Source organism: Corvus cornix, chromosome 11 (assembly GCF_000738735.6).
Source record: "Corvus cornix cornix isolate S_Up_H32 chromosome 11, ASM73873v5, whole genome shotgun sequence".
Lineage (NCBI taxonomy): Eukaryota > Metazoa > Chordata > Aves > Passeriformes > Corvidae > Corvus > Corvus cornix.
Window position 1 is genome coordinate 9,515,072 of NC_046341.1, and position 21,562 is coordinate 9,536,633.

At 39.3% G+C, this 21,562-nt stretch overlaps 1 protein-coding gene across 5 annotated transcripts in view; it reads left to right on the forward strand.

Moving 5' to 3' along the window:
* SLC12A4 (solute carrier family 12 member 4) overlaps nt 1-21,562 on the forward strand; it is a 46,688-nt gene that overhangs the window by 13,626 nt on the left and 11,500 nt on the right. For 3 of the 5 annotated variants that reach the window (XM_039558334.1, XM_039558335.1, XM_019284230.3), the window contains exons 2-11: nt 6,598-6,692; nt 7,998-8,129; nt 14,033-14,179; nt 14,739-14,793; nt 15,128-15,258; nt 15,691-15,932; nt 17,786-18,000; nt 18,922-19,086; nt 19,167-19,265; nt 20,877-20,934. In XM_039558334.1, the coding sequence (XP_039414268.1) occupies nt 6,598-6,692; nt 7,998-8,129; nt 14,033-14,179; nt 14,739-14,793; nt 15,128-15,258; nt 15,691-15,932; nt 17,786-18,000; nt 18,922-19,086; nt 19,167-19,265; nt 20,877-20,934 (1,339 nt within the window). Of the gene's footprint in view, nt 1-3,015; nt 3,203-6,597; nt 6,693-7,997; nt 8,130-14,032; nt 14,180-14,738; nt 14,794-15,127; nt 15,259-15,690; nt 15,933-17,785; nt 18,001-18,921; nt 19,087-19,166; nt 19,266-20,876; nt 20,935-21,562 lie in introns of those variants that run through there. The other 2 variants (XM_010396602.3, XM_010396603.3) reach the window with 2 other exon arrangements.

The window sequence follows — 21,562 nt, forward strand, 5'->3', positions numbered from 1 at the left end:
ATTGTTATCTGCATATTTCTTGGGTTATCCTAAAATGACAGTCTCTGGATATACTTCAGCAGTACTCTTGAGTGCTTGACTGCTGAAATGTGGAGATACCAGGATTTTTGGAGTGCTGGCAAAGTCCAGGAAGATTGTTGAGATCTTTCTGTTTCTCAGCAATACTCAGACCTGCAGGTCTTGACAGCGTGTGGGTGATGAGCAGAACACTCTGAACATTACACAGCCTTTGGGAGGAGCAGTATGAGTGTTATCCTTATTGACATCTGGGAAATGGTGTCTCAGGAACTGTGTTAAAAACAAACCAAACCCACAAAATGTGATAAAAATGGACATGGACGGCTTTTTTATATTAAAATTTTATCCATAAGGCTGTGAAGAAATGCCCTCAAAATAATGTGACTAATAAAACCTGATTATGCAATAATTTCTGTTTGGAGCAATCCCACTGGTTCTCTAATTTTTTTTTCCCCTCTGTAGAATACCTACTTTGGGCGTATTCATTTGCTTCTAGGTCTTGTGAGAACAGTTAAGTGTAGCAAACCTATTTTGATTTTGTGGTCAAAAATCAATGTAAATTGTGTCTTAATTACCAGTTGTGTAGAAATTTGCAGAACTTACTGACACATGAAAATCTGAGAAAGCATAAATAAATCAGAACAGAACTAACTTGCTTTCCAAGTGGGATAAATTTTGTCTACCTTAAGCCATCTATAAATTCGGGTTTTATTTAGGTTAGGCTCTCTTTAGAAGTAATTTGCAGCATGTCAAGGTGCATGCACAGGAGAGGCACTCCCAGGGTCAGCTAATTGAGTCATCTCTTTCTAAGTGAGAAGTGAGCCTGTGTGATTAGTTGGCTGTAATTGCCTGCTGTTTAGATTGCTCATATTAAGGGGAACCCACAGCAACTACTTGGGTATCAACTCTGATTTCTAATCTTAGATTTCAGTGTTACCAGTAGACAAAATATTATAAGCATGAACGGTTTGTTTCTGTAATTAAAAAAAAAAAAAGTCAGATCAAGTAATGTTCTCTGTGCATAAAAATGGCTCAGTTTGTGCCCGTAACTATCACAGGCTTTGTGGCCAGTAATACTTGTGAAATAGTGTCTGAGTGATAGCAAAACATGGTGTTAGCTGCTAGACAGGCTATTTCATCGCAGTGTTTGTTACTGTGGTGTACACAAAAGAGTCTCTACATGCATAGTACAATTGCAAGTGAGATATTAACTCTCATGCTGCTCCAGAAATTAAATTACATTGAGGGGAGGAGTGTTGGGCTGTCCTTTGAGCTGGTTTTCTAGGAAATATCTGCTGTTTGTTAATTATAAAGGGGTAAATAAACCAGCATGGTTCTTGGTTGAGCCAAGCATTTCAGTTCCAATTCCGACTTGTACTCTGATTCACACTGAAATTCTTTGAAGAAATTTAGTCCCTCACTTAAGACTCTTAACTCTTGGTACTTGAGGCAGGGAGGATTCTGGCAGCCCTGCATGCCATCCTCACATGTCACAGCAGTGTCTGGAGCTTTGTCCAGCTTTGCTGCCACCAGAGCGTGTCTGAGGCTGCGTTCCTCCTGAGATGCTATGAGCCTCTGCCAGCTGGCATTAGCTCAGATATGATGTGCCTGTAGAAGCACAGTGGCAGAAGTTTCTTACCAAAGTTCAGCCCTCTTCAGAATTTGCTTTTTCTTTAATGTTTTAACCGTGCAGTAGCTTAAGTGGCATTGCTCTATTTGCTTTCCTTGTTATCTGTGTGGGCTGGTCAGGTTCTGTCCACCTGTGCCTTCAGCACATCTTAACTTCCCAGCTAGCTAAAGTTTCCATTAGAAGTAGGGGAGCATCTCTGAGTTAGTCATGTCGTGATGCAAAAATCTGTAGTTTTTTAAAAGATGTACTAGTTTCCTCTTCTTTACCTGAATGTGATGAAGTAGGGGAGTGGTGGTTTTTTGTAAGGGAGTTCAGAAACTGGCAGTAGAGGAGAACAAAACCTTGACAGGTCAAGTCATGCAACTGCTCTTGCCACCTTCTCAATGGTTATTTTAGTCTGGCTGAGTAGACCTTATCATTGTGAAGCTTCCTGGTCTTTTTACAATAGTCTCACTGTGCCTAATTGTTCAGCTTTCATTTATCCTCACTAATCTGTCTTTAGTTACTTTCATATATGTCTTTTGTTTGTAATTCTCTCTAAATTCTGGTTTTCATCCCTCAGTTACTAAAGAAAACACAATGGCTTGCACAAAAGAATTGCATTCAGCTTGCTCAAGCAGTGAAACTGTGTCTGTCTGGCCTAATCCTCCTTCAGAAGGAAAGCAGTAACATGAATACTGTCCTCCGTGTTCTTAATCCTTTTTTATTAATTTATTTTTTAAAAGTAAAGACAACATTAACCTTTTGGAGAAGAACAAAATAAAACCAGTCAGTAGAATATCTGCTGCAATTTAGTCACAGTGTTTTTTCTTGGCTATGAGGCAAAAGTTTGGACATCCATTTATTGCTTTTGTTCTGTTTCCTGAGCTTGTGTGATGGCATTGTGGGACTATGCGCACTTGAGAGTTTTAGATTTTGTTCCATGGATCATCTTTGATGTTTTAAGGAACTCAGGTGATCCACAGGATGAGGAATGTGTTCTATGGACCTGTGCCCATATTTGCGTAGGGGAGCTTCTAGAATGTTCAGGGAACTATGCTGGAGACGTTTAGATAAACTGTATAGTTGAAGCGGTGACTGCAGATAGAATTATCTGGTTTGGAAGAGAACTGGTAGCATTCAGAAATAAAACGCCTTAATTATCGAAAGATAATGAAGACTGAGAAGCAATGAAACAAGTGAAGGGGAAATATTAGCCTACTTGGAATACAGCTTGAATGCCTCAAAATTTGAGATTAATTAGGGACTAAGGCAAATAAATTATTCTCTATTGCAGAGTGTTTAGCTCCCTCTTTAAGAAATGTTCCTTGCAAAGCAATCTTGCATGATGAAAACTAACACCACATAGCTACTGGTCAGGACCAAAGACTTGATAACTAAGAATGTGGAGAACTGTGCGTATGTCACGGGATGGTGCTTGCCCAGGAGACTTCATGCTTCAGAATGTAAACTGTCCTCGGGTGAAGCTGGGGCAAGAATTCCCCAGAGTAGCTTTCCAAGGTCACATCCGCTCTCCTCCAAAACTGATGGAGATAACACGCTCTTCCCATGCAAGTAAGTCTCTTTGAAGCTGCTGCTATTGCTCATTGGCAGAGAGAATATACTGGACAATTTTTTTCTTGCAATGTAGTTTCTGTACTGTGCTGCAGTCTGGTCTGTTTTGTCGAAGTACAATTGTGATTCTTGTTGAGGAAATGGTCATTTGCTGGAGGTTTTACTCCTGAAATGGAAACACAGTATGAGAAGAGAGAAAGTGAGAGAAATTATTTAGAACATGTCTGTAAAGTAGAGATTGCATTGAACATGCAGCAATGGTTGAAAGTGCTTTTTGACTGTCATTTAATTAGGTGTATTTAAGTTAGCAGTGTAATAGTCTTGAGTTAGCACTCATCTCTGCAGCACCCTGTTCTGCTTATTGGTGAAGTGGAACTAGGATGTCATTGTAAAGAACTTGCATATAAACTTCCACTCCTTCACTTCCTGTTGAAAGTGTACAATGTTTGAGAGGGACTTTAAGGTGGCACTTCATTAGATCAGCAGGAAGGTTCACTTTTATTTTTGCATTGTCTGCAGTAATTTATATGTATGTTATTTCAGGATAATGGAGCTAGTGCTGTGAATGTGGTAAAAAGCCAGTTGTACTTCTCTATCATCTGAACCATCAAGAGGAAAATGTGCCCTAGCAATTGCAAAATCAATACTATATTTCCAGTCACTAGTTCTACTGAATTTTCTATTAAGTTTGGGCTTCCTGTGTGCAGGATGGTGTATAAAGCAAGCATGCCAAGGAGTCAAATTGGGAAGGAAAGTCTAAGGGAAAGGGTGTGAGTGATGCTTGAACTTGTAAATGGAAAATGAGAGAAAAGATGGAAGCTCTTAGAGAGAGAAAGAGGTCTTCTGAACAGACCAATTGTGAAAAATTGTCAGTGGTAAAATGAAGATGCATCTAAAAAATAGTATCAATTAAGTTGAAGATTCATCTTAAGTCACTGGTCTTTGTCAGACTCAGGGAGATGGTATGAAGTAATCTTTCTTAACTAAGGAGAGGTTATGTGGATTATGGTAACAAGAGCATTTTGAAAGAGCAAAGCAATTATCATCTTGCTTAAAAAAACGAGATTAAATGTATGACTGCATCTTGGCAACAGTGGGATTTGTACATAAAAAGGTTGAGAGTTTCTGTAAGCGTTACAAGTACAAGAACATCCATTATACTGACTTGACACAGTGATAAGGTTGGGTTCCTGATGGAAGAAGGAAAACTAAGAAAGCAAAGAATTGCTTTAAAAATCACGTGCTGATTAAACCCCTCCCACCCCACTCCCCCCAGCTGATATTTCAAACATTCAGTCACCAGAGCTAGTATATGTAGGATTTCCTATCTAGTATATAGGATTTCCTATATAGGGCATATAGGAATTGAGGAAACAAGCCAAGGTTGCTCATGACCTTGCTGTGTTTGGTAAGTGTAATGGTGAGAAGATACTGCAGAGACCAGAGCACTGAAGAATAGAGCAGACAGTATTTCTGTTGATGTCGTAATTTGCACCTTCATTTGTGTCAAACTTAATGAGTAAAGGTAATGGCAGATAATTCCATTTCCTCAGCAAAAACTGCAAATGTACTTTAACCGCAACAGGATGGGGGGACTGCAGCATGCACTGCAGCAAAATTGATCTGGTATATTCCAGTATAGGCGTAACAAATACAGCAAGCAAGCAGTTTTTGCAGATTTTTACCTTTGCTGAAGTTGATAACCATTTGATTTTGAAGCTGTGTTGTTAAGCTTACTGATGTTTTCCTAGTAGTGTAAAAAATTCTACAATTACAGCAAAGTGAGCATCTCCTATGTGTGGGTGGGGTCAGCAGATAAGCTGAGCCCACTTGTTAAGGCAGCTGCTCATTAACATTTTGGGGTTAGTTGTCAGAGCTGTGAGAAAGGCAGTAGGTACATAAACACCATAGGCAGCTCTTTTCATATATTTTTGGTCAGCTAAGTATTTACTTACAGAAGCTTAAAAATCCCTCTGTTCTTTGTGAATATTGTTTTTCCAACACTTTTGTTCAAAGCACCTGTCAGCAATTTCCAGAAAGTTGTGCTGCTTTCTATGCATCCCTGCCCCTCAGTAAGAGTAGGACTGAAAGTTCTCATAATTTTTTGGCTTATAACAATTACTTTTGTAACAGTGTGGTTTGTGCTGATGACTGTGTGTAGGGGAGGACTCTTCTCTTTGCCTGTTAGGTTCATTTTGTAAGTTGATTCAAATTTCAAAATGCAGAGATGTTTTCACTTGAATTTTATTCAGATAATTTAGTGTAGCCTTGTTGAATTGATTACCATAATCACTGAAAAGATGCACCAAAAAATCCAGCTGTTTAATCTCTCGCTTTTGGTGTATTCAGTGTACAATATTTTAACTTGCAGTATTTTCATTTGAGATAATAGTTTCTTTTTCTTTCATTTTTAATTTCTACAGTGGTTACTTTTGTAAATAGAAAAAAGTATTCCTTGGATTAATCCTTTCTTAAGGAGATGCTCTTGGAAATCATTCATTTGTACTGGCTGAGGGAGCAGGGAGTGAAGAGGTACGGGCAAAAGAAAAGAATTTTTGTTTGTTGATCAGAGGGTAATGGGAGACATAGGTCCAAGAACTTCTGAAGACAGAAATCAATTTAATCTTTTTTTTTTTTTTTTCTTCCCTCAGAGGTTGTTTTAAACTATAGTGCCCTTGGTTGTTTATTTTTTTTTTTTTTATTACTACTTGCTCTACTGATCTTCCATGCTATCCTTTTTTTAAACATTGTTCATTGCATATGTGAATGCTCTGGTTTTAATTTAAAAGTATAAAAGGAGCCTGACGAATGCACAGCCTTAAATATTCAAAACACTGTAAGGGTAAAATCATGATGAGGGTGTTGAATGTCTGGGATTAGTGGGCATAGTGAACAACCAACAGCATTTAAAAACTAAAAAGGTGCTTTGGGGGCTGTTTACCTGTATTGTCATTAGAGAAGCTAGTCTTTGAAGTGTTCAGTCTTACTAAATGTATCTGATTGGGTCGGACATACAGCTCAAAGGTTGCTGTTATCATTAGTAGGGATTTCTAAATGCAGAGGAACTGCCCTAGTGCTTGTCACTGTTCTGTGTAAGAAACAGTTACAGAAGTGAGCACTAGAGAGTAAAGGCACATACAGCATTGTAGCTGTGACCCCACTCGTAAATTTTACTTTGAGGTGACTTTTTATTCTATTTTAATGAAACAGAGGAGTAGAAATAGAAACAACTCTACCTTGAGAGTAACACCTTTGATATTGCTAGCATTATATAACTTGAGATACTAAAAAGAAACATATTCAATTAACCAAATGAGTTTATTCCCTATGGATTCATCAAGATTACAAAGTCTCATTCTCTGCTTATCAAAACCTGCTTCTTTTTTTCTTCGCAGGTCATGGCAACCATAAAGAAAATAGTCCTTTCCTGAGCAGTTCAGAAGCTGGCAAGGGAGGTGATTACTATGACAGAAATCTGGCCTTGTTTGAGGTAATTTCTAGCTGTTTTTTATACTTCTGATGTGATTTGTGATCTTCCATGATGGGAGGGGATTGAGCACATCTTTCTCCCCAATATGCCTTTTTGTGGGTGTCCATCTGTTGTCAGAGGTACCAGCAGGCAGAGAGATCCTGTATGGTGGCAGAGCTCAGGTATGATGACCCCCTGGGTCTGTGAGGCAGAGGTATAACTCTGTGTAACGGTATCCACCTGGAAAAAAGGAGGGGCAGACACTCATGCTGGAGCCTTTTCCATAAGTGATGGCACAGGGCCACACCAGGTGTGCAGGCTCTTCTGTGGGACTAAGTAGAGGGAGTAGCATCCCAAAGGCCATGCTGCTGTGCTGAAAATCCCTCAACCCCTTTCTGGAAGGAATTGTAATCAGGTTTTTAAACATGTGAACTGCAGGTCAGATCAGAGGAAGGAATAAGAAAAGGGGTGCTTGGCTCATGGCATCCCTTAAGGATGACCCCATTTGGGGTCAGTTTCTGCATCATGTACAAAGCACATAATGCTACTGATCCCACCAGAAACTGTTCAAGGTGATACCTAAAGATATGATAAAGCTGCAGACAGTGAAATCTTTCTCATCTAGTTTTTATTTCCTGTGTGGAAGGTTGTTTCTCTATACCATGCATTCCTTATTGTGCTACAAGACATGCAAGACTTTTTAATTTCAAAGGGAAAGGGAATGATTTTGTTCTGGAGCTTTTTTTCTTCTCTCCCCTCTTGAGCTTTCAGAAACAGAAATTGGATGGGATGAGTGTAAAGGTGGGAGGCCCTCCATACATGTGGTTTTTGGGAATTTTGTCTAGATCCACATGAATTAGATAACATAGTTTGAAAAACAGGAAAATTATCAGACTGCATACATGTCTAGAATTAGCAGAGTTTAATCACTAAATCTCTGATTTGTTTGGCAACTTGACCTTTTCAAAAGTGTATCTGTTGATGTAAGTTGATGTTAGACATGCATGCAAGGTACACATTCATTTTCTTACAGTTCCAAGGCTCTGACTTCTTTATTGCTGTAATTACGCTTTTCAGCACCTAAGGAGAATGATTCATATGGTGCAGACATTTTGGCATAGCCTTTTCCTATCAGAGTTGCCCTCCTTTCAGAAAATTAAAACCTCTCATCAGTGGTTCAGGCACAGTGAAATACTCTGTCATTCCCTGGATGATTTTCCTGGTGTGTTCCCTGGTAGCCTCAGGCATGCCCAGGAAGGCATGATCCCAGCCACCCTTCAGAAATGCTGTGAACTGCAGAAGTTGACTTGTTGTCTTTTTCCACAGGAAGAACTTGATATACGACCAAAAGTGTCATCTCTGCTTGGCAAGTTGGTCAACTACACAAATCTTACTCAAGGTGTCAAGGAACATGAAGAAGCAGAAAGTACTGATGGATCAAAGAAGAAAGTATCAAAAGTAAGTAAAGATTCTCTCCATGGGCAGCTGATGAATGGGATGATCCCCTATGTGATCTTTGGGGAGCTGGCCTCCTTTCTGATCTTTCTTAACCTCTCTCAGGAGCCACAACAGTGTTGCAAAGAAATGACATAGAACCTGTAGGGAACCAGCTGCTACCGGAGAAGATGTGGTGGTTAAAACTGTGCGCTACAGTGCAATTCCTTACACTCGGTGTGGATTTAGATAAGAAGGAGATAGGCTTTTAGTGGGATCCAAATTAAAACTAAACAGTCACCCAGCATTTTCCTAGTGCTGTTTTAGCTGCCCAGTGGTATCTGACACATCTCTAGAAGCCTGATAGGTAATGACACAAGGTTTGCAGGAGACAACACCTGTCTAGAGTGGTGGGTGGAGGTCAGATTGACACCCTGGGGCAGCTCAGGAGTCATTCTGGTGTCAGACACTTAGGCAACTGAATTCTGCCCCAAAGGATCTGCATTTAGATGGTTGGCCCATTTGGGCTGGCCTTGGAATGGCTGTAGCAGGTGAGGTGTGATTGTTGGTAGTTGATTTCTCTCAGGAGGGCAGTGCTTAACTGCTCCTTTCTCCTCTGGCAGTGCCGCAGGTGCTTTGGTTACTGCTGCACCTGCAAATGGTGTGGTTGCATTTTATGGCTTGCAGGCTTGTCAGTTTGCTTGCAAATTCTGTCAAAAGAAAGGTTTCCAAAAGATAGCACTTGAATTCTGCAGGTTTTATAGCACTGCCCTACAAAGTTTGAGCCATTTCAGAAAGAGATGGCAGTGATAATGTTGAAAACCAGCAGTGCTCTCAAGGAGCATGCATGTTACCCCAAGCTGAATGCCCTTACTCACACTCCAGTTCCTTACTCTGCAATTTTACACTGGGGATAACAAAGTTGTTTTGTCAATGTGAAGCTTAAAATTCAGTTTTATTTGAGACCACATGCACTAAAGTTCTGCAATATTGTGGTTAATGAGACATCATTACAGGACTGAGCTAAGGTTGTCTGGGTGAAGTAGCTGCATTCTGGTCCTATAAGCTGACATTAAAAACGTAATTTAAGCATTTTAATTATGATTTTCTTTTGTGTGGTACTTGTTACTGTATTAATGTCTGAGTCTTGTCCAAAGCTTTTACCTTCACATTACTAACAAAGAATGTCACCTCATCTCTGTTTTAGCATGCTTTTGGTGGGAATAATGGCAGGCATCAGCTGTTAATATGGTATTATTGCATAATCTAAAATAATTTTCACCCTCTTGCTATCAGAAGCAGATTGATTAGTTCCCTAACAAAAGTAGAATGGTGAGGGATACAATAGATACAGTCCTTGTGATTTTGAGGAAGTTCCGATCACTTTTGCTGTTTATTTCCTTATTGATTGCCTGACCAGAGTACTAGGGTAAGATGCAGACCAATCTGCAAGCTTCTGTGATGGAAGAAGAATTGGGAGAATTTGGCAATGGGACTGTAATATACAGCTGGCTAAAGCAAATGTATATAAAATTTCACAAGGTAAAAATGGGGCAAATACCAGAAAACTGAGAACTTGTTTTCAGTCCCTGATGGAGTACCATGATTGTGTGGTCTTAATATTTCTACATCTAGGTGTGATTTATGTTTGCATATTTTCAAGCTGTTTGCAGCCATTAAAAAGGACTATTAACTTTATTAAAGCTTTGCTTCTGTGACAAAATGGAGTTCAGGTTTAATAACTGGGTTTTCCTGCATTATGTTTTCCCATGTCTCAAAAATGTGTGTTCACAGACTTCACAGATATTTTCTGTAGAGTGGGTTTGGTAACCTTTCCAAAAGTGACAGTATCATGCTGTATTAATATCTCAGTGTTTTCTGTGTAAACACTGCAGTTTCCTTAGGTGAACCTTTGTCTTCATGTCGGTCTCTGGGATAAATTACATCAGCTGCAATATTGTAACTGCAGGTTGAATTTCTTCTCCCTCTCTTGCCATGAGCAATATAAAATTTTAAACATCTTGCAGAATATAAGACGACTGAAAAACTTGGCCAATAATTACAACCATTAAACCCAGAAAATTCAAAAGCAGTAACTGGACAAGGGTATGGATTGAAGGTATTCAGAAACAGTGCAAATGGGATTCTTCTACATATTTGTTTTTAATGGTCTTTGAAGTATAAATCACTGTGCTGCTGTTACCTTATCTTTCCCATTTGAGCATGAGAACAGAAGTCTGGCAGTCCTCCAGCAGGTCTGTTTTAAGTGGTTAAACCACTGTTAACCCACCCGTTGTTGAGTGCTGCACTGAGAGTGCTCAGCTGGTGTGACAAAGAATAACCTGCCTGTCACTTGCTGGAACTGGCATCTCATAGGCAAGAGCTGGAGCAAGGCAGATGAGCAGGCTCTAGATCTGATATTCAAAAAGGAACTGAGGAAAGCAGTCCTTTCAGTAAGTGACTGTAATTCTCTTAGCAGGTAAGACATGTCTCTCAGTGAGTACAGACATGCCAGACATGCCAGCCAAATCATATCCTTTCAAATCATTTCAGTGCAAGACATCTTAATATGAACATATTATCCTGTTTCAGCAACCCCACTAAATACTTTTGATAGTAGCATTCCGTGTTAGGTACAGGTCAGGTAAAATTGACACAACTCCAATGTAATATGGTAGAAATTGGATTGCTTATTCTTTTCTAAATACAGTCTTACAATAAAGCACTTAACAGTCACAGTGCTATAGAAATATCCCCTTCTCATGATGGAAAAAAATTAGATAAACTGTTGTAGTTCATGTATCTTTAACAGGGCAATTCATTTCTGTGCTGCTGTCTGTCCTCATGCTATAGAGAACCGTGAGAGGTGTCATTGCTGATCAATGTCCCTGAGCCCTGCAGCCAAGTGCTTTAATAACCCATCACACTGGCACAATGGAAATAGTGTCCTTCAGACTCAGATCAATATTTACATAAATTATGTGTGCAGCTGATGAGAGTGAGCAGAAACATGATCTGCATCACTGAAATTGAGACTGTTTTCGAGATTTTTCTGTCCCTTCTTAGTTGTTCTAAAACAGTGTTCTTCAAAATGTCTCTCTTTTATTTCATTTATGCAGCACAGGGTGTTACATTTTTTCATGTGGTTGCTATTGAGGCTGAACATAATAATACCCTTGTTTCAGGTCACATTCTGTTGAGATTTCAGCACTGGTTTAGTATCACTCAGTGATGATTAGATGCTATAAAAAAGGGTCAAGTCACTGCAGGTTATTGGTGTGTAGTGGTTAAATCTTTCTGTGGTCAAGGTGGTTCAAGTAATATTTGTAGATCATTCTTTCTTGTATTTTCTTTTTCCACAGGGCTGAGAAAATCTAGACTAAACTTATGCCTGAGATACACTTAGTAATACTGTGGCTTGAGTTTTGGCTGTGGGCAGACACTTGGGCATTTCCTAGGCTGCTCTGCTCTGCAGTGGTCTCACAAGTGTACAACTAATGCACAATTTCTCTTCCTCTGTGGTCAAAGTGAGCTTGTAACTTGATAGGCTTAGGAGGCCACTTAAGAGGGAGGGGGAGAAGATGATGGAACAGTGGAGCAAAGCTGCAGGGACCACATAGGTCAGAAGACAGGAAAGAGCTGAGCTAAAGTGGATTCTTGTGCAAAGAAAGCTGGTGTTGGCAGGTGTGTAAAGGGCAGGCTGAAATCTCACCTGCTTTCATGGTGTGTGGAGGACTGTCATGTAGAAAACACAGTAAGTGTGGTCCAGTTGCTTCTCCTGTGTAGAAGCAACAGGTTGGGCTTCTTTTCTTTTCCCAGATGCCAGTTTTGACAAACTCTTTGACGCCTTTATCCTGAGATACCCACATGTCTGATAAAATTCACTTGATGGGTTCAGAGATGTTGTGAGGGAGTGACTGATGGAAGAATGGTCAGATGGATAATGATAAAATTATGTGGAATGTGTCCTTGAGAGGGAAAGTGTGCATTAATGTGACAGTAGGAAGCCCCTGTGCTGGGCAAAATATGCGCAGTGCCTGGCAACATTATTTAGTCCTTTCTCAGTTTATGTTTTTGCAGTTAAAGATACAGTTAGAATCAAAAGTATCTAAACCTTCCCTTCCTTGAGGAAATAAGTACACTATAAACAATACTCCATGAAGATCCTCCTCAACTGTAGCACTGAAATAACTCAGTAAAAAATCCTTACCTTGCCCTGATCAGGACACTTACGTAACAAGTGTCATTTTTGTTACTATCAGAAGACAATTCCTTTTGTCCTCATACATAATCCTGACAAAGCTGATCAGGTTAGATATTTAGGATGGTAATTTTTATAAAATGGCAGGTGATGGTTTAGGGAATTAAATTTTTTTTGGTACTATGGCACTGGAACATATGAGGAACAGCTCTAGCCCCATGCTTGTAGGTCTCATAGGGTAGCTCCACTGCAAACCCTCAGCACATGGTTCTGTTGCTCACTTTCCTTCAGGAGGTCCACCTGAGCTGTAGTGTGTATGAACAAAGTCTGGTTGATCTGTTTCAGCTTTAGTCACACAAGGAATTCAAAGCTGACTTCAGAAAACTCAGTCAGCAACTCCTGGCACTTCTAACAAAGAAAGGTTCAGATCATGTTCTTGGGCACAGTTCTGTTTCATGTCTGGCGGGGCAGGTTTCTAGTACAGATGAGGAAATTCTGGATTGTAACATGTAATTGCAAGTTGAAGCACTAAATTCTTTGTTTGCTTTTGACCTGGTGATCTTATAAACATGTGATTCTTTAAGGATTTTGCTTTGTGTGTTGAAATACACTCTTGAATTACCTTATGTAAAGTTTTTGGCAGACATTTTGTTGCTTGCCTTAAGTGCTGTTGCTTTGGGTTCATGACTTAATTTGTCTATAAAGGTGCTATTTATTTTTGCATCTAGTTAATGCTGTGTGGAGTCAAATTTGAACAAGTTTTGTCACCTCCCTTTAATATCCTTCTCATTTGAATGATTGTTCAAGGGCTTCTTTAAATGCTGTCTATCTAATGTGTTTTGGAATTTATGTTTATTTATAGAAGGGAGTATGAAAAGGGATGAGCCTTTCAGAAGTGACACTCTATTCCTCCTGTGTTTTAGAATTCAGTATAATTTTAAATGCAAAAGGAAATCTCAGAAAGCAGAAGCAATGAAATGTCTTGGCAGGAAACCACAGAGATTTGGGACTCTGAAATGGTGCTGGTGCCAGGTGTGCCAATGCAACAAACATTTTTATATTCTTTGGAATAAAACCCTTCCCAGTGGCACTTTGATGCCATTATTTTGGATACTTATTCTGCAGGATGCTATGCTGAAGGCCAGTCGTGCAGTTCCTGTGAAATCATGCAACTTGTGTTTTCTCAGTTGCTGTCAAAAGTAATTCAGAGTCTGATGCTGACATTGAACTTAAGAAAGGGTAGAACCATTAGTTTTACATGGAATATATAAAATGGAATAAAATACATCATGTGTCCAGATTGCTTCCAAATCTTTTCTAGTTGTAACATGACAAAAGTAGGTTTTCCTTGAAACTAATTCTTGAACTCCGGGCAGTAGGGTAAGGTTCTATCTTACTTGCGGTCTGCAGCACTCGACACATTTCATACTAGAAACTCTATGGATCTAAAAAAACCCAAATAAATATATCTCCTGTTGTTAGTAGTCAGTGTTAAATACTGAGGATAATTACTTCAATATATGACAGGATCAGCATTTTGTTCAGAAATTCATGGTTTTGGAGTTTGTTGTGTTTTGTGGAAATCCAGCACAACAGTATTTGGATGTGTCTACCTTATGTTTCCCAGGTTTCTACCATTTAAAAAACTGAACTTTAAGGCTTTTTTGGCTATCTCTGCTCTGAATAATTTCAGTTAATGAATATCAACTTTTTTTTTTTTTTCCAGTCACCCAGCATGGGCACCCTGATGGGGGTATATTTGCCATGCATGCAGAATATCTTCGGGGTTATTCTCTTTCTTCGGCTGACTTGGATGGTGGGAATGGCTGGAGTTCTTCAGTCCTTCCTGATTGTATTGCTTTGCTGCTGTTGTGTAAGTATAATGCATGTGACATAACCTCTGTGAAACTACTGAGAGGCAGAATTGTAGGTGCTTGTGTAAAGAAAAGTCACATTTATGCCAGACACCTCTGTCATGTTTGTAGCTGCGGGATTTTTTTTAACTTTTTTTTTTTACTGTTACTTCTAAAGTGACAAACTGTATCTACTATAAGTATAGTCTTATAAAGAGTGTCTGTTTAGCAAATAGCTGTTTTCCATGCCTGCCCCGTGTGAGGCCTGCCTGCTTTGCTGGACCAGCCTTTGTTGGAATTGTAGCTCTGCAGATGGAGGGACACCTGCCTTCTCTTATCTTGCTTTGTCTGCAGACAGCCATTGTTTGACCTGATAAAGCAGGGGCCATCTCGAACAGAAGTCTCAATGGCTCAGTGATTAAATTCCTGCTGTCCTTGTTTTCTTTTAGATAATGACAGACAGAATAAATAGAAATACTGTATCATATATGCAGTGGCAGCTGTATTTTATCAAGATAATAAGTTATGTTTTAAAAAGTGTTATTGACACAATTGCTTCCTTTTCCCTGTTTTCCCCAGACTATGTTGACAACCATATCAATGAGCGCAATTGCCACAAATGGTGTTGTTCCAGGTAAGTGTAGTTAGTAAGTGTCTCAGCTGTGTTAAAAATATAAAAAAACCCAAAACCTAATTTGCTATAAACTGTTAACATGATTTTATTCCAGAGAAATTTGCTTAATCCAGAATACAAAGCCTGAATTAATATCTAGTATTTCTTCTTAGTATCTATCAGGTTAAAGATCAATTTATTTGGTTTTTACCCCTGTGCCAATAAAAAAAGATACTTCAGTTGAACCTCAAAATAGCAGATGGACTGTATGTAATTCTGTTGTATTCTTTTTGTGAATATTTAAAATTTTATAGCAATAAATTATAATTTTACTCTCACTTTTCTTGTTTCACAGCTGGTGGCTCCTATTTCATGATATCTAGATCATTGGGCCCAGAATTTGGTGGAGCTGTAGGGCTGTGTTTTTACTTGGGAACAACATTTGCAGGAGCCATGTATATCCTTGGTGCCATTGAGATTTTATTGGTGAGTAATACCAGAGTACTCCTGCTTTGAAGACAAATAACATATAGAAAGTGCCCCAGTATTCTTGTCCCATATTTGCATACACATTTACAGGAAGAGACTGGCAGGTCTCCAGTTCCTTGGTGTCCAATTCTTTACCACTAGTGCTTCCCTTTGGAAGCTGCATGCTCTGAGTATCCAGACTGGGAGCTCTTCTGACAGATGAAAGTGTGACTTAATCCAAGATACATGTTCCATCTTTGATAAAGTTGGCTCAGTTGTACTGCTGACATAGAAAGGGCTGTTATCTCTTGACTCTTCCTGTAAAAGATTCCCAGTGAAGAGCATGTTGTGGAATGGAAATGGATTTACATTTCTAGTATAGGTATATGATTCCAGACAGAGTTCTGTGCTGGTGTTCCTCCAACTCGCTTTTGCTTTCTCTTCTTTCAGACATATATTGTGCCACAAGCAGCAATTTTTCATCCATCTGGTGCCCATGATGCATCCAGTGCCATGCTGAACAACATGAGGGTGTATGGCACTGTATTCCTAATTCTGATGGCAGTGGTGGTGTTCGTAGGTGTGAAGTATGTGAACAAATTTGCTTCGCTCTTCTTGGCCTGCGTAGTAATATCCATCCTGTCCATTTATGCTGGAGCTATTAAGTCCATCTTTGATCCACCTGAATTTCCGTGAGTAATATTTCTGGATGTGGGTTATAGCTTTGCCTGTGGGTCTGGAAGCTGGGGTATCATGTAGGTTACTTAGAACTTGTGCCTGATACATTGTTGAAGATACCTCTTTTTGTGAACTACTTCCAATATTTTTAGCTGTGTATAATGACAGTGAGCAGAGCTCATGGAAGAGAAGTTTCTTAGGCTAAAATGAAGACACGATTGCACGTTTTAAACTGTTTGGTAGAAGGAAGTCTCATGAGGCTGATGGAGGCTGACACTGCTCTGCTTCCTGCAGAGACAATCCAGTCTCTTGGCCTGCGGCTGTTCAGATTTGAGTGACAGTGTTGCTGGGTTATTTGTGGCAGTTCTTAGGGAGCAGTTTGGCAGGTCCCTTTTCCCCAGGCCAGTCAGACACAGCAGACTGCCTTCATGGTTGGAAATTCATGGTTTGGTCAGCTCCTTGCTGAGAAACTGGGCAGGTCTTGGGAGTGTGATGTGGGGCCATGCTGAGGCTCCAGAAAAACTTCCCCCGCTCTGTGAGGAGCCTGCTCTGGACCCAACACATGCTCCTTGGCATGTTGGCTGCTAAACATGAAATCAGCTTCTTGAACCTGGAGCTGGAGCAGCAATAATGTGGATGCATGTGTTTTACCAGGAATGCAAACTGTATTTTCTGATACTGCTGAAAAGAGATGAATGGAATGGAAATAGAGGAGTTGGATCTGCATAATTATTCACATCTTGAAATGCTTTGACCATAACTAAGTACTTGCAGCCCTCAAGTCTTCCCTTTGGATATTTAAGGCCCAGTGATTATAACGTTTTAGAACAGCGAAGGTTTACAGCAGTAAAAATAAAACAATGTCTCTGCATCCCCCTCATTATCTCTTAGATTGTTCTTGAATGTTTTCTCTATCTTTCTTCTTGGACTGTATTCCTCCTTTTTTTTTTTCCCCTGAAGTAACAAGATAGTGTATTTATTTTTAATTTTGTAAGGGAAGGCTTCTTGGAAGCTACAGTTCACAGGCCTGCAAACCATGCAAAAATGGCCCTGTGTTTTCCATTTTCCTGTTTTCAGTGATCAATAAGACCTGTGAAACAATTAAAATGGAATTAAAATTAAAATGGAAGAAACTCTTTTCCTGTGGGTGTTTTCTGACAGTGGGAAGAAAAGCTGAGTGAACTTTAAGTAGCAGGGAGCTGTTACATTAGATCACTGTCTTGTGGAATTGTCTTTGGACAAGTGGATTAAAAATTTTTCAGTGCTGGACTAAGTGATGTTTGTGGTTAGACAAAACGCAACAGGCAGTGGAGGATTTTAGCAATTAAGCACAGTATCTTCTGATAAGAAGAATCTTTCCTTATTTTGATTTTAATATATGTTCCTAATTCTGAATCTAAAATGTCAGGGGTCATTCAAGTGTTGCGATATAGAAACTGAGTTAATGAGATTCCAAATATCTTTGGATATTCTAAGTATCTAGTAATTTAAATTCTAGTACTCTTCACATTTCTTCCACTCCAGTAGTTCTGTTTAATAAAAAAACCCGAAACAACCCCAAACAACAAAAAACACAAAAAGTGTCCTAATTGATCCCTTTCATTGTTTAAGATAAATCAATCAAATTCCATAAATCACATTGACGTGGCTCTTTATACCTCTCCCTAAAAGTAGCTTTATACTTGTGGCCCTTAAAAGGAGCATATACAGTCTTTGTCATGCTACCACCATCCTTTTGAAGGTGAGAAATTATGTAGCAAACTAGAGCCACTTGAAGTTTCCACATGATGTAAAAGAATAAATATGGGCAATATGTTCATTTTTCCAGTAACATCCAATAACACTGGTGTTCATGTTTCCCTTCCAGGATTTGCATGTTGGGCAACAGGACTCTGTCAAGAGATCACTTTGATGTTTGTGCCAAAACTGTAGTTAAGGATAACATAACTGTGGCCTCTAAGCTTTGGGAGCTCTTCTGCCACAGCACAAACTTAACCACTGAACACTGTGATGAATATTTCCTAATGAACAATGTCTCGGAGATAGCAGGAATTCCAGGAGCTGCTAGTGGCATTTTAATAGGTATGGTAGAACATTTTTTTTTCCCTTTAAGAGGAGGCATGCTGAGCAGCTGAAATGGGTCAAACTCTTCCCTGCTGGTTAAGAAAGAGGGACTGAAGAAACATAATTACAGTGAAGAAAATTATCTTCAATAAAGAAAGTCAAGTCTTACGACCTTTCAAAAGAGGAGATGGCACTTTTGTCCTGATACAGCACTTGTCTGCTGTAAAATTGATTCAGTTTCCCTTATTCATCTCATAATTTCAGCATGAAGTCAGCTGTAATTATGAGTTATACTAAGATTAATAAATTATTAAAATTTATCAGAACTCTGTAGTGACAGCTCTCCACTTTAGACAGGTTAAGATTATGCCCTGAAAGAAGAGTACTTGTATAGAAACAGCGTGTCTCCTTCTTTGCCCACTTCTGAATAAAGCATAATTGAAAAGTGTTCATTATTGAAAGGAACACCTGAGCAGCTGCTTTGTGCAGGTGCTGAGTCCTGAGGGTTCCCATTTTCTCAGAAACCAGCAGTCTAGTTTCTAAGATTACAAGAAGACTCAGCATTTGTTAGTGAAATTTCAAATGCCAAACATATAATTCTGTAATTCTTCACTGACTGAAGAATAAACCCATTTCTGTCTAGAAAACTGGTCAATATTGCTGCTTTGCATTCTCTGAGCTACTGTGTGGTATGGTGGCTCATAAAAATACTCGGTGTATTTCCTTGGGTTGAAATGGGTATGAGGTTAAAAGAATGTTCCATTTAGTAATAATGAAGGGTAAGTTGCTTAGACTTCTGTAGGTTATTGATACGTATTTGTGGTTTTGTGTTGATCACTGAACTGCATTTGTAATCCTCAGCTGTAAACCAATTATAATGAGAACGGGTTTGAACTGAAACATGCTTTTCTTTTCTGTGGTGTGACGATAACCTTGAAGACAACTTATGGAGCAACTATTTGGAGAAAGGAGAGATACTGGAGAGAGCACATCAGCCCTCTGTGGATGTAGCAAGCCAGAAGAACAACCTGCACCTGTATGTGCTGTCAGATATCTCCACGTCGTTCATGGTGCTGGTTGGCATCTTCTTCCCTTCAGTGACTGGTGAGAATGCTGGTGTGAGGGGGCTTCTTCGGGCTCTGAGCTTCCTCCCACCCTGTGATCTTACCAAAATGTACTTTCAGGTATCATGGCTGGTTCAAACAGGTCAGGGGACCTCAAAGATGCACAGAAGTCCATCCCTGTTGGAACAATTCTCGCCATTGTCACCACATCACTAGTCTGTATCCTTTTAAAATTACTGGAGTGCTGGTACATTGTATCTGATTTGTGGAGCTGCTTTCAGGTCACCAAATTGTCAGTGCAAGTATGATTGGCCAGTGGGAAAAAAAAAACCCAAACAGTACAACATCAGTCCTTGAGCTGAAAGAAACAACTTTAATTATTATCCTGTTATTTTCCATCCCCCTTTTTGTGGGTTCTGTTCTGCATTCCCATTGCTGTTCTTTGCTACACAGTGATCTATAGCTTTTCAGGCTGGTGGTGTACTTGGAGATTTTTGGGATTTTTTAGGTTGCAGTGAAACATTAAGATGAGGGGAGGCTTTAATGGGAGAGTTCATAAATTTCAGTTCCTTTTTTTAAAAAAAATAGCCTTTTTTTGGAATGACTTTAAGGAGTATAGGTTTTCTTGAACATTTTAGGACAAGATAAACTGGAGTCAGAAATTTGACTAAATGTTCCCAAGTGTTTTTTCAGCTCTTCAGGGCTTAGGATGACAGGAGCTTTGCTTAGGAGAGACTGTGTTCATCTCTGCTCTCCTGCTAAAGAAGAGATGAGCCAAGATCTTTCAGCTTTATCTAGCTCTTGGTGCCCTAAAGGACAATTTATCAACAAAGAAGATTAAAAAAAAGTCAAAAGAGCTTTCTGAATCAGACTCACCCCAAGGGCAGCTGGCCAAGATGGTGACTCTCCTGCAAATTCTGCTGTTTCATTCCTGTTTTTTTCCCAAAACTTGCCAAGCTGTAAATCAGGATCCCAGCTCGCTTGTCTCAGCTCTTTAGGAGCACAGCCTTTCCCAGCTGTCACTTTGGGAACTGACCCTGTACCAAGAAGTCAGCATTTCCTGTGGACATAATAAATATTAACACAGGTCACAGCCAATAACCCCCAGCTCCACTGGCAGCTCGGGCCTCACTCAGTGGGTAACTGAATGTGTCCATGTTCATACGCCACCCTGGGGGAGGCTGACACTGTCACTTCTAGGAGCAATGGTTCTCCTTTTGTTGCAGTTTGTAACTTATAGTTGCATTTCAGGGGTAGAATTCAAGATTTAACCATTTGTATGAACTTAATTTACAAAATCAAAAACATCACTGGAATGCCAGATCCAAAAAGCTTGAGGTGTCTTGTACTCCCCAATGCAGAAGGCAGTACATTTTAATAACAAACCTGATAGCCAAAGACTTACTGGTGATGTAAATGCCAGCTGAGACTACAAAAAAAGGAGTGTGCAAAGTAATGGTTTGCCATATGTTCAAAATATCTTCAGACACAGGAGAAGGAGAGAGAAAAGAAAGATTTTTAACATCAGCTTCTGTACTAGCAGAAGATTAAATTGACATTTTAGTGTAAAAATGCTTCATTTGATTTTGTCTCCTTTATCATAACATTTAAATCTGTCTTTTCTAAAAACTGAAACTTAGAAGAACTTTTTCTCTGTAACATTAGAAGGTATATGTGAGCATGAGACATTAATCTACTTGCCAGCTTTACCACATACTTGTGGAGGTGCTAGAGTGCAAATGCCACGGGATGGAGGCACATACTGTCCTTTACACAATACTTTCGTCTGCCTAAATAAATTCTGCTTCCTTAGCATGCTCCGTCCTCCAGACTTCAGTTGTGTGTTATTATTTGGAGCCTGCATAGAAGGTGTTGTCCTGAGAGATAAGTAAGTTTTACTGCTTTAATGCTCTCCTTTGTTTTTCTTTTTTTTTTTTTTGTAGTGTAGGTGTGTTCTTGCCCATCTTGTCTGCATGCCCCACTCCTTCCCTTGTTGGTTTTTTTGTTTTGTTTTGGGGTGGGTTTTTTTGTTGTTTTGGTTTGTTTTTTGTGTGGGTGTTTTAGTTGGTTGGTTGGTTTTTAATTTTTACCTCTGGGTGCCTTTTAAACCATATTTGTATGTAAATTGTAAACAGTGTTTTTGGAAACTTCTTGTATTCAATCTGATATTTTCTGGCATGGCACCTTCAGATTTTCCATCCCCTGTCTTAATTCTCGCATTTTTTTGCTGATAGTGAGAAATAATGCTGTGATAGTAATACAAGAATTTTAAAATACATATAATGAAAGAAAGCTTTTGAATTGTTGAAATCAAGCTACAGACACTTTCTATCTGTATATCAGAAGTAACTCAGATTGTTTGCTACTTCCTGTGTCTCCTAGTTAAGAACATAATATAGTATTATTAATAATATAGTGTAGTATATGAAAAATATGGTATTACTAATAACAGTGTATAAATGACATGTTAAAACTCACCCAAAAACCCCAAACATGAGTCTCAAAATAGTCCTTAG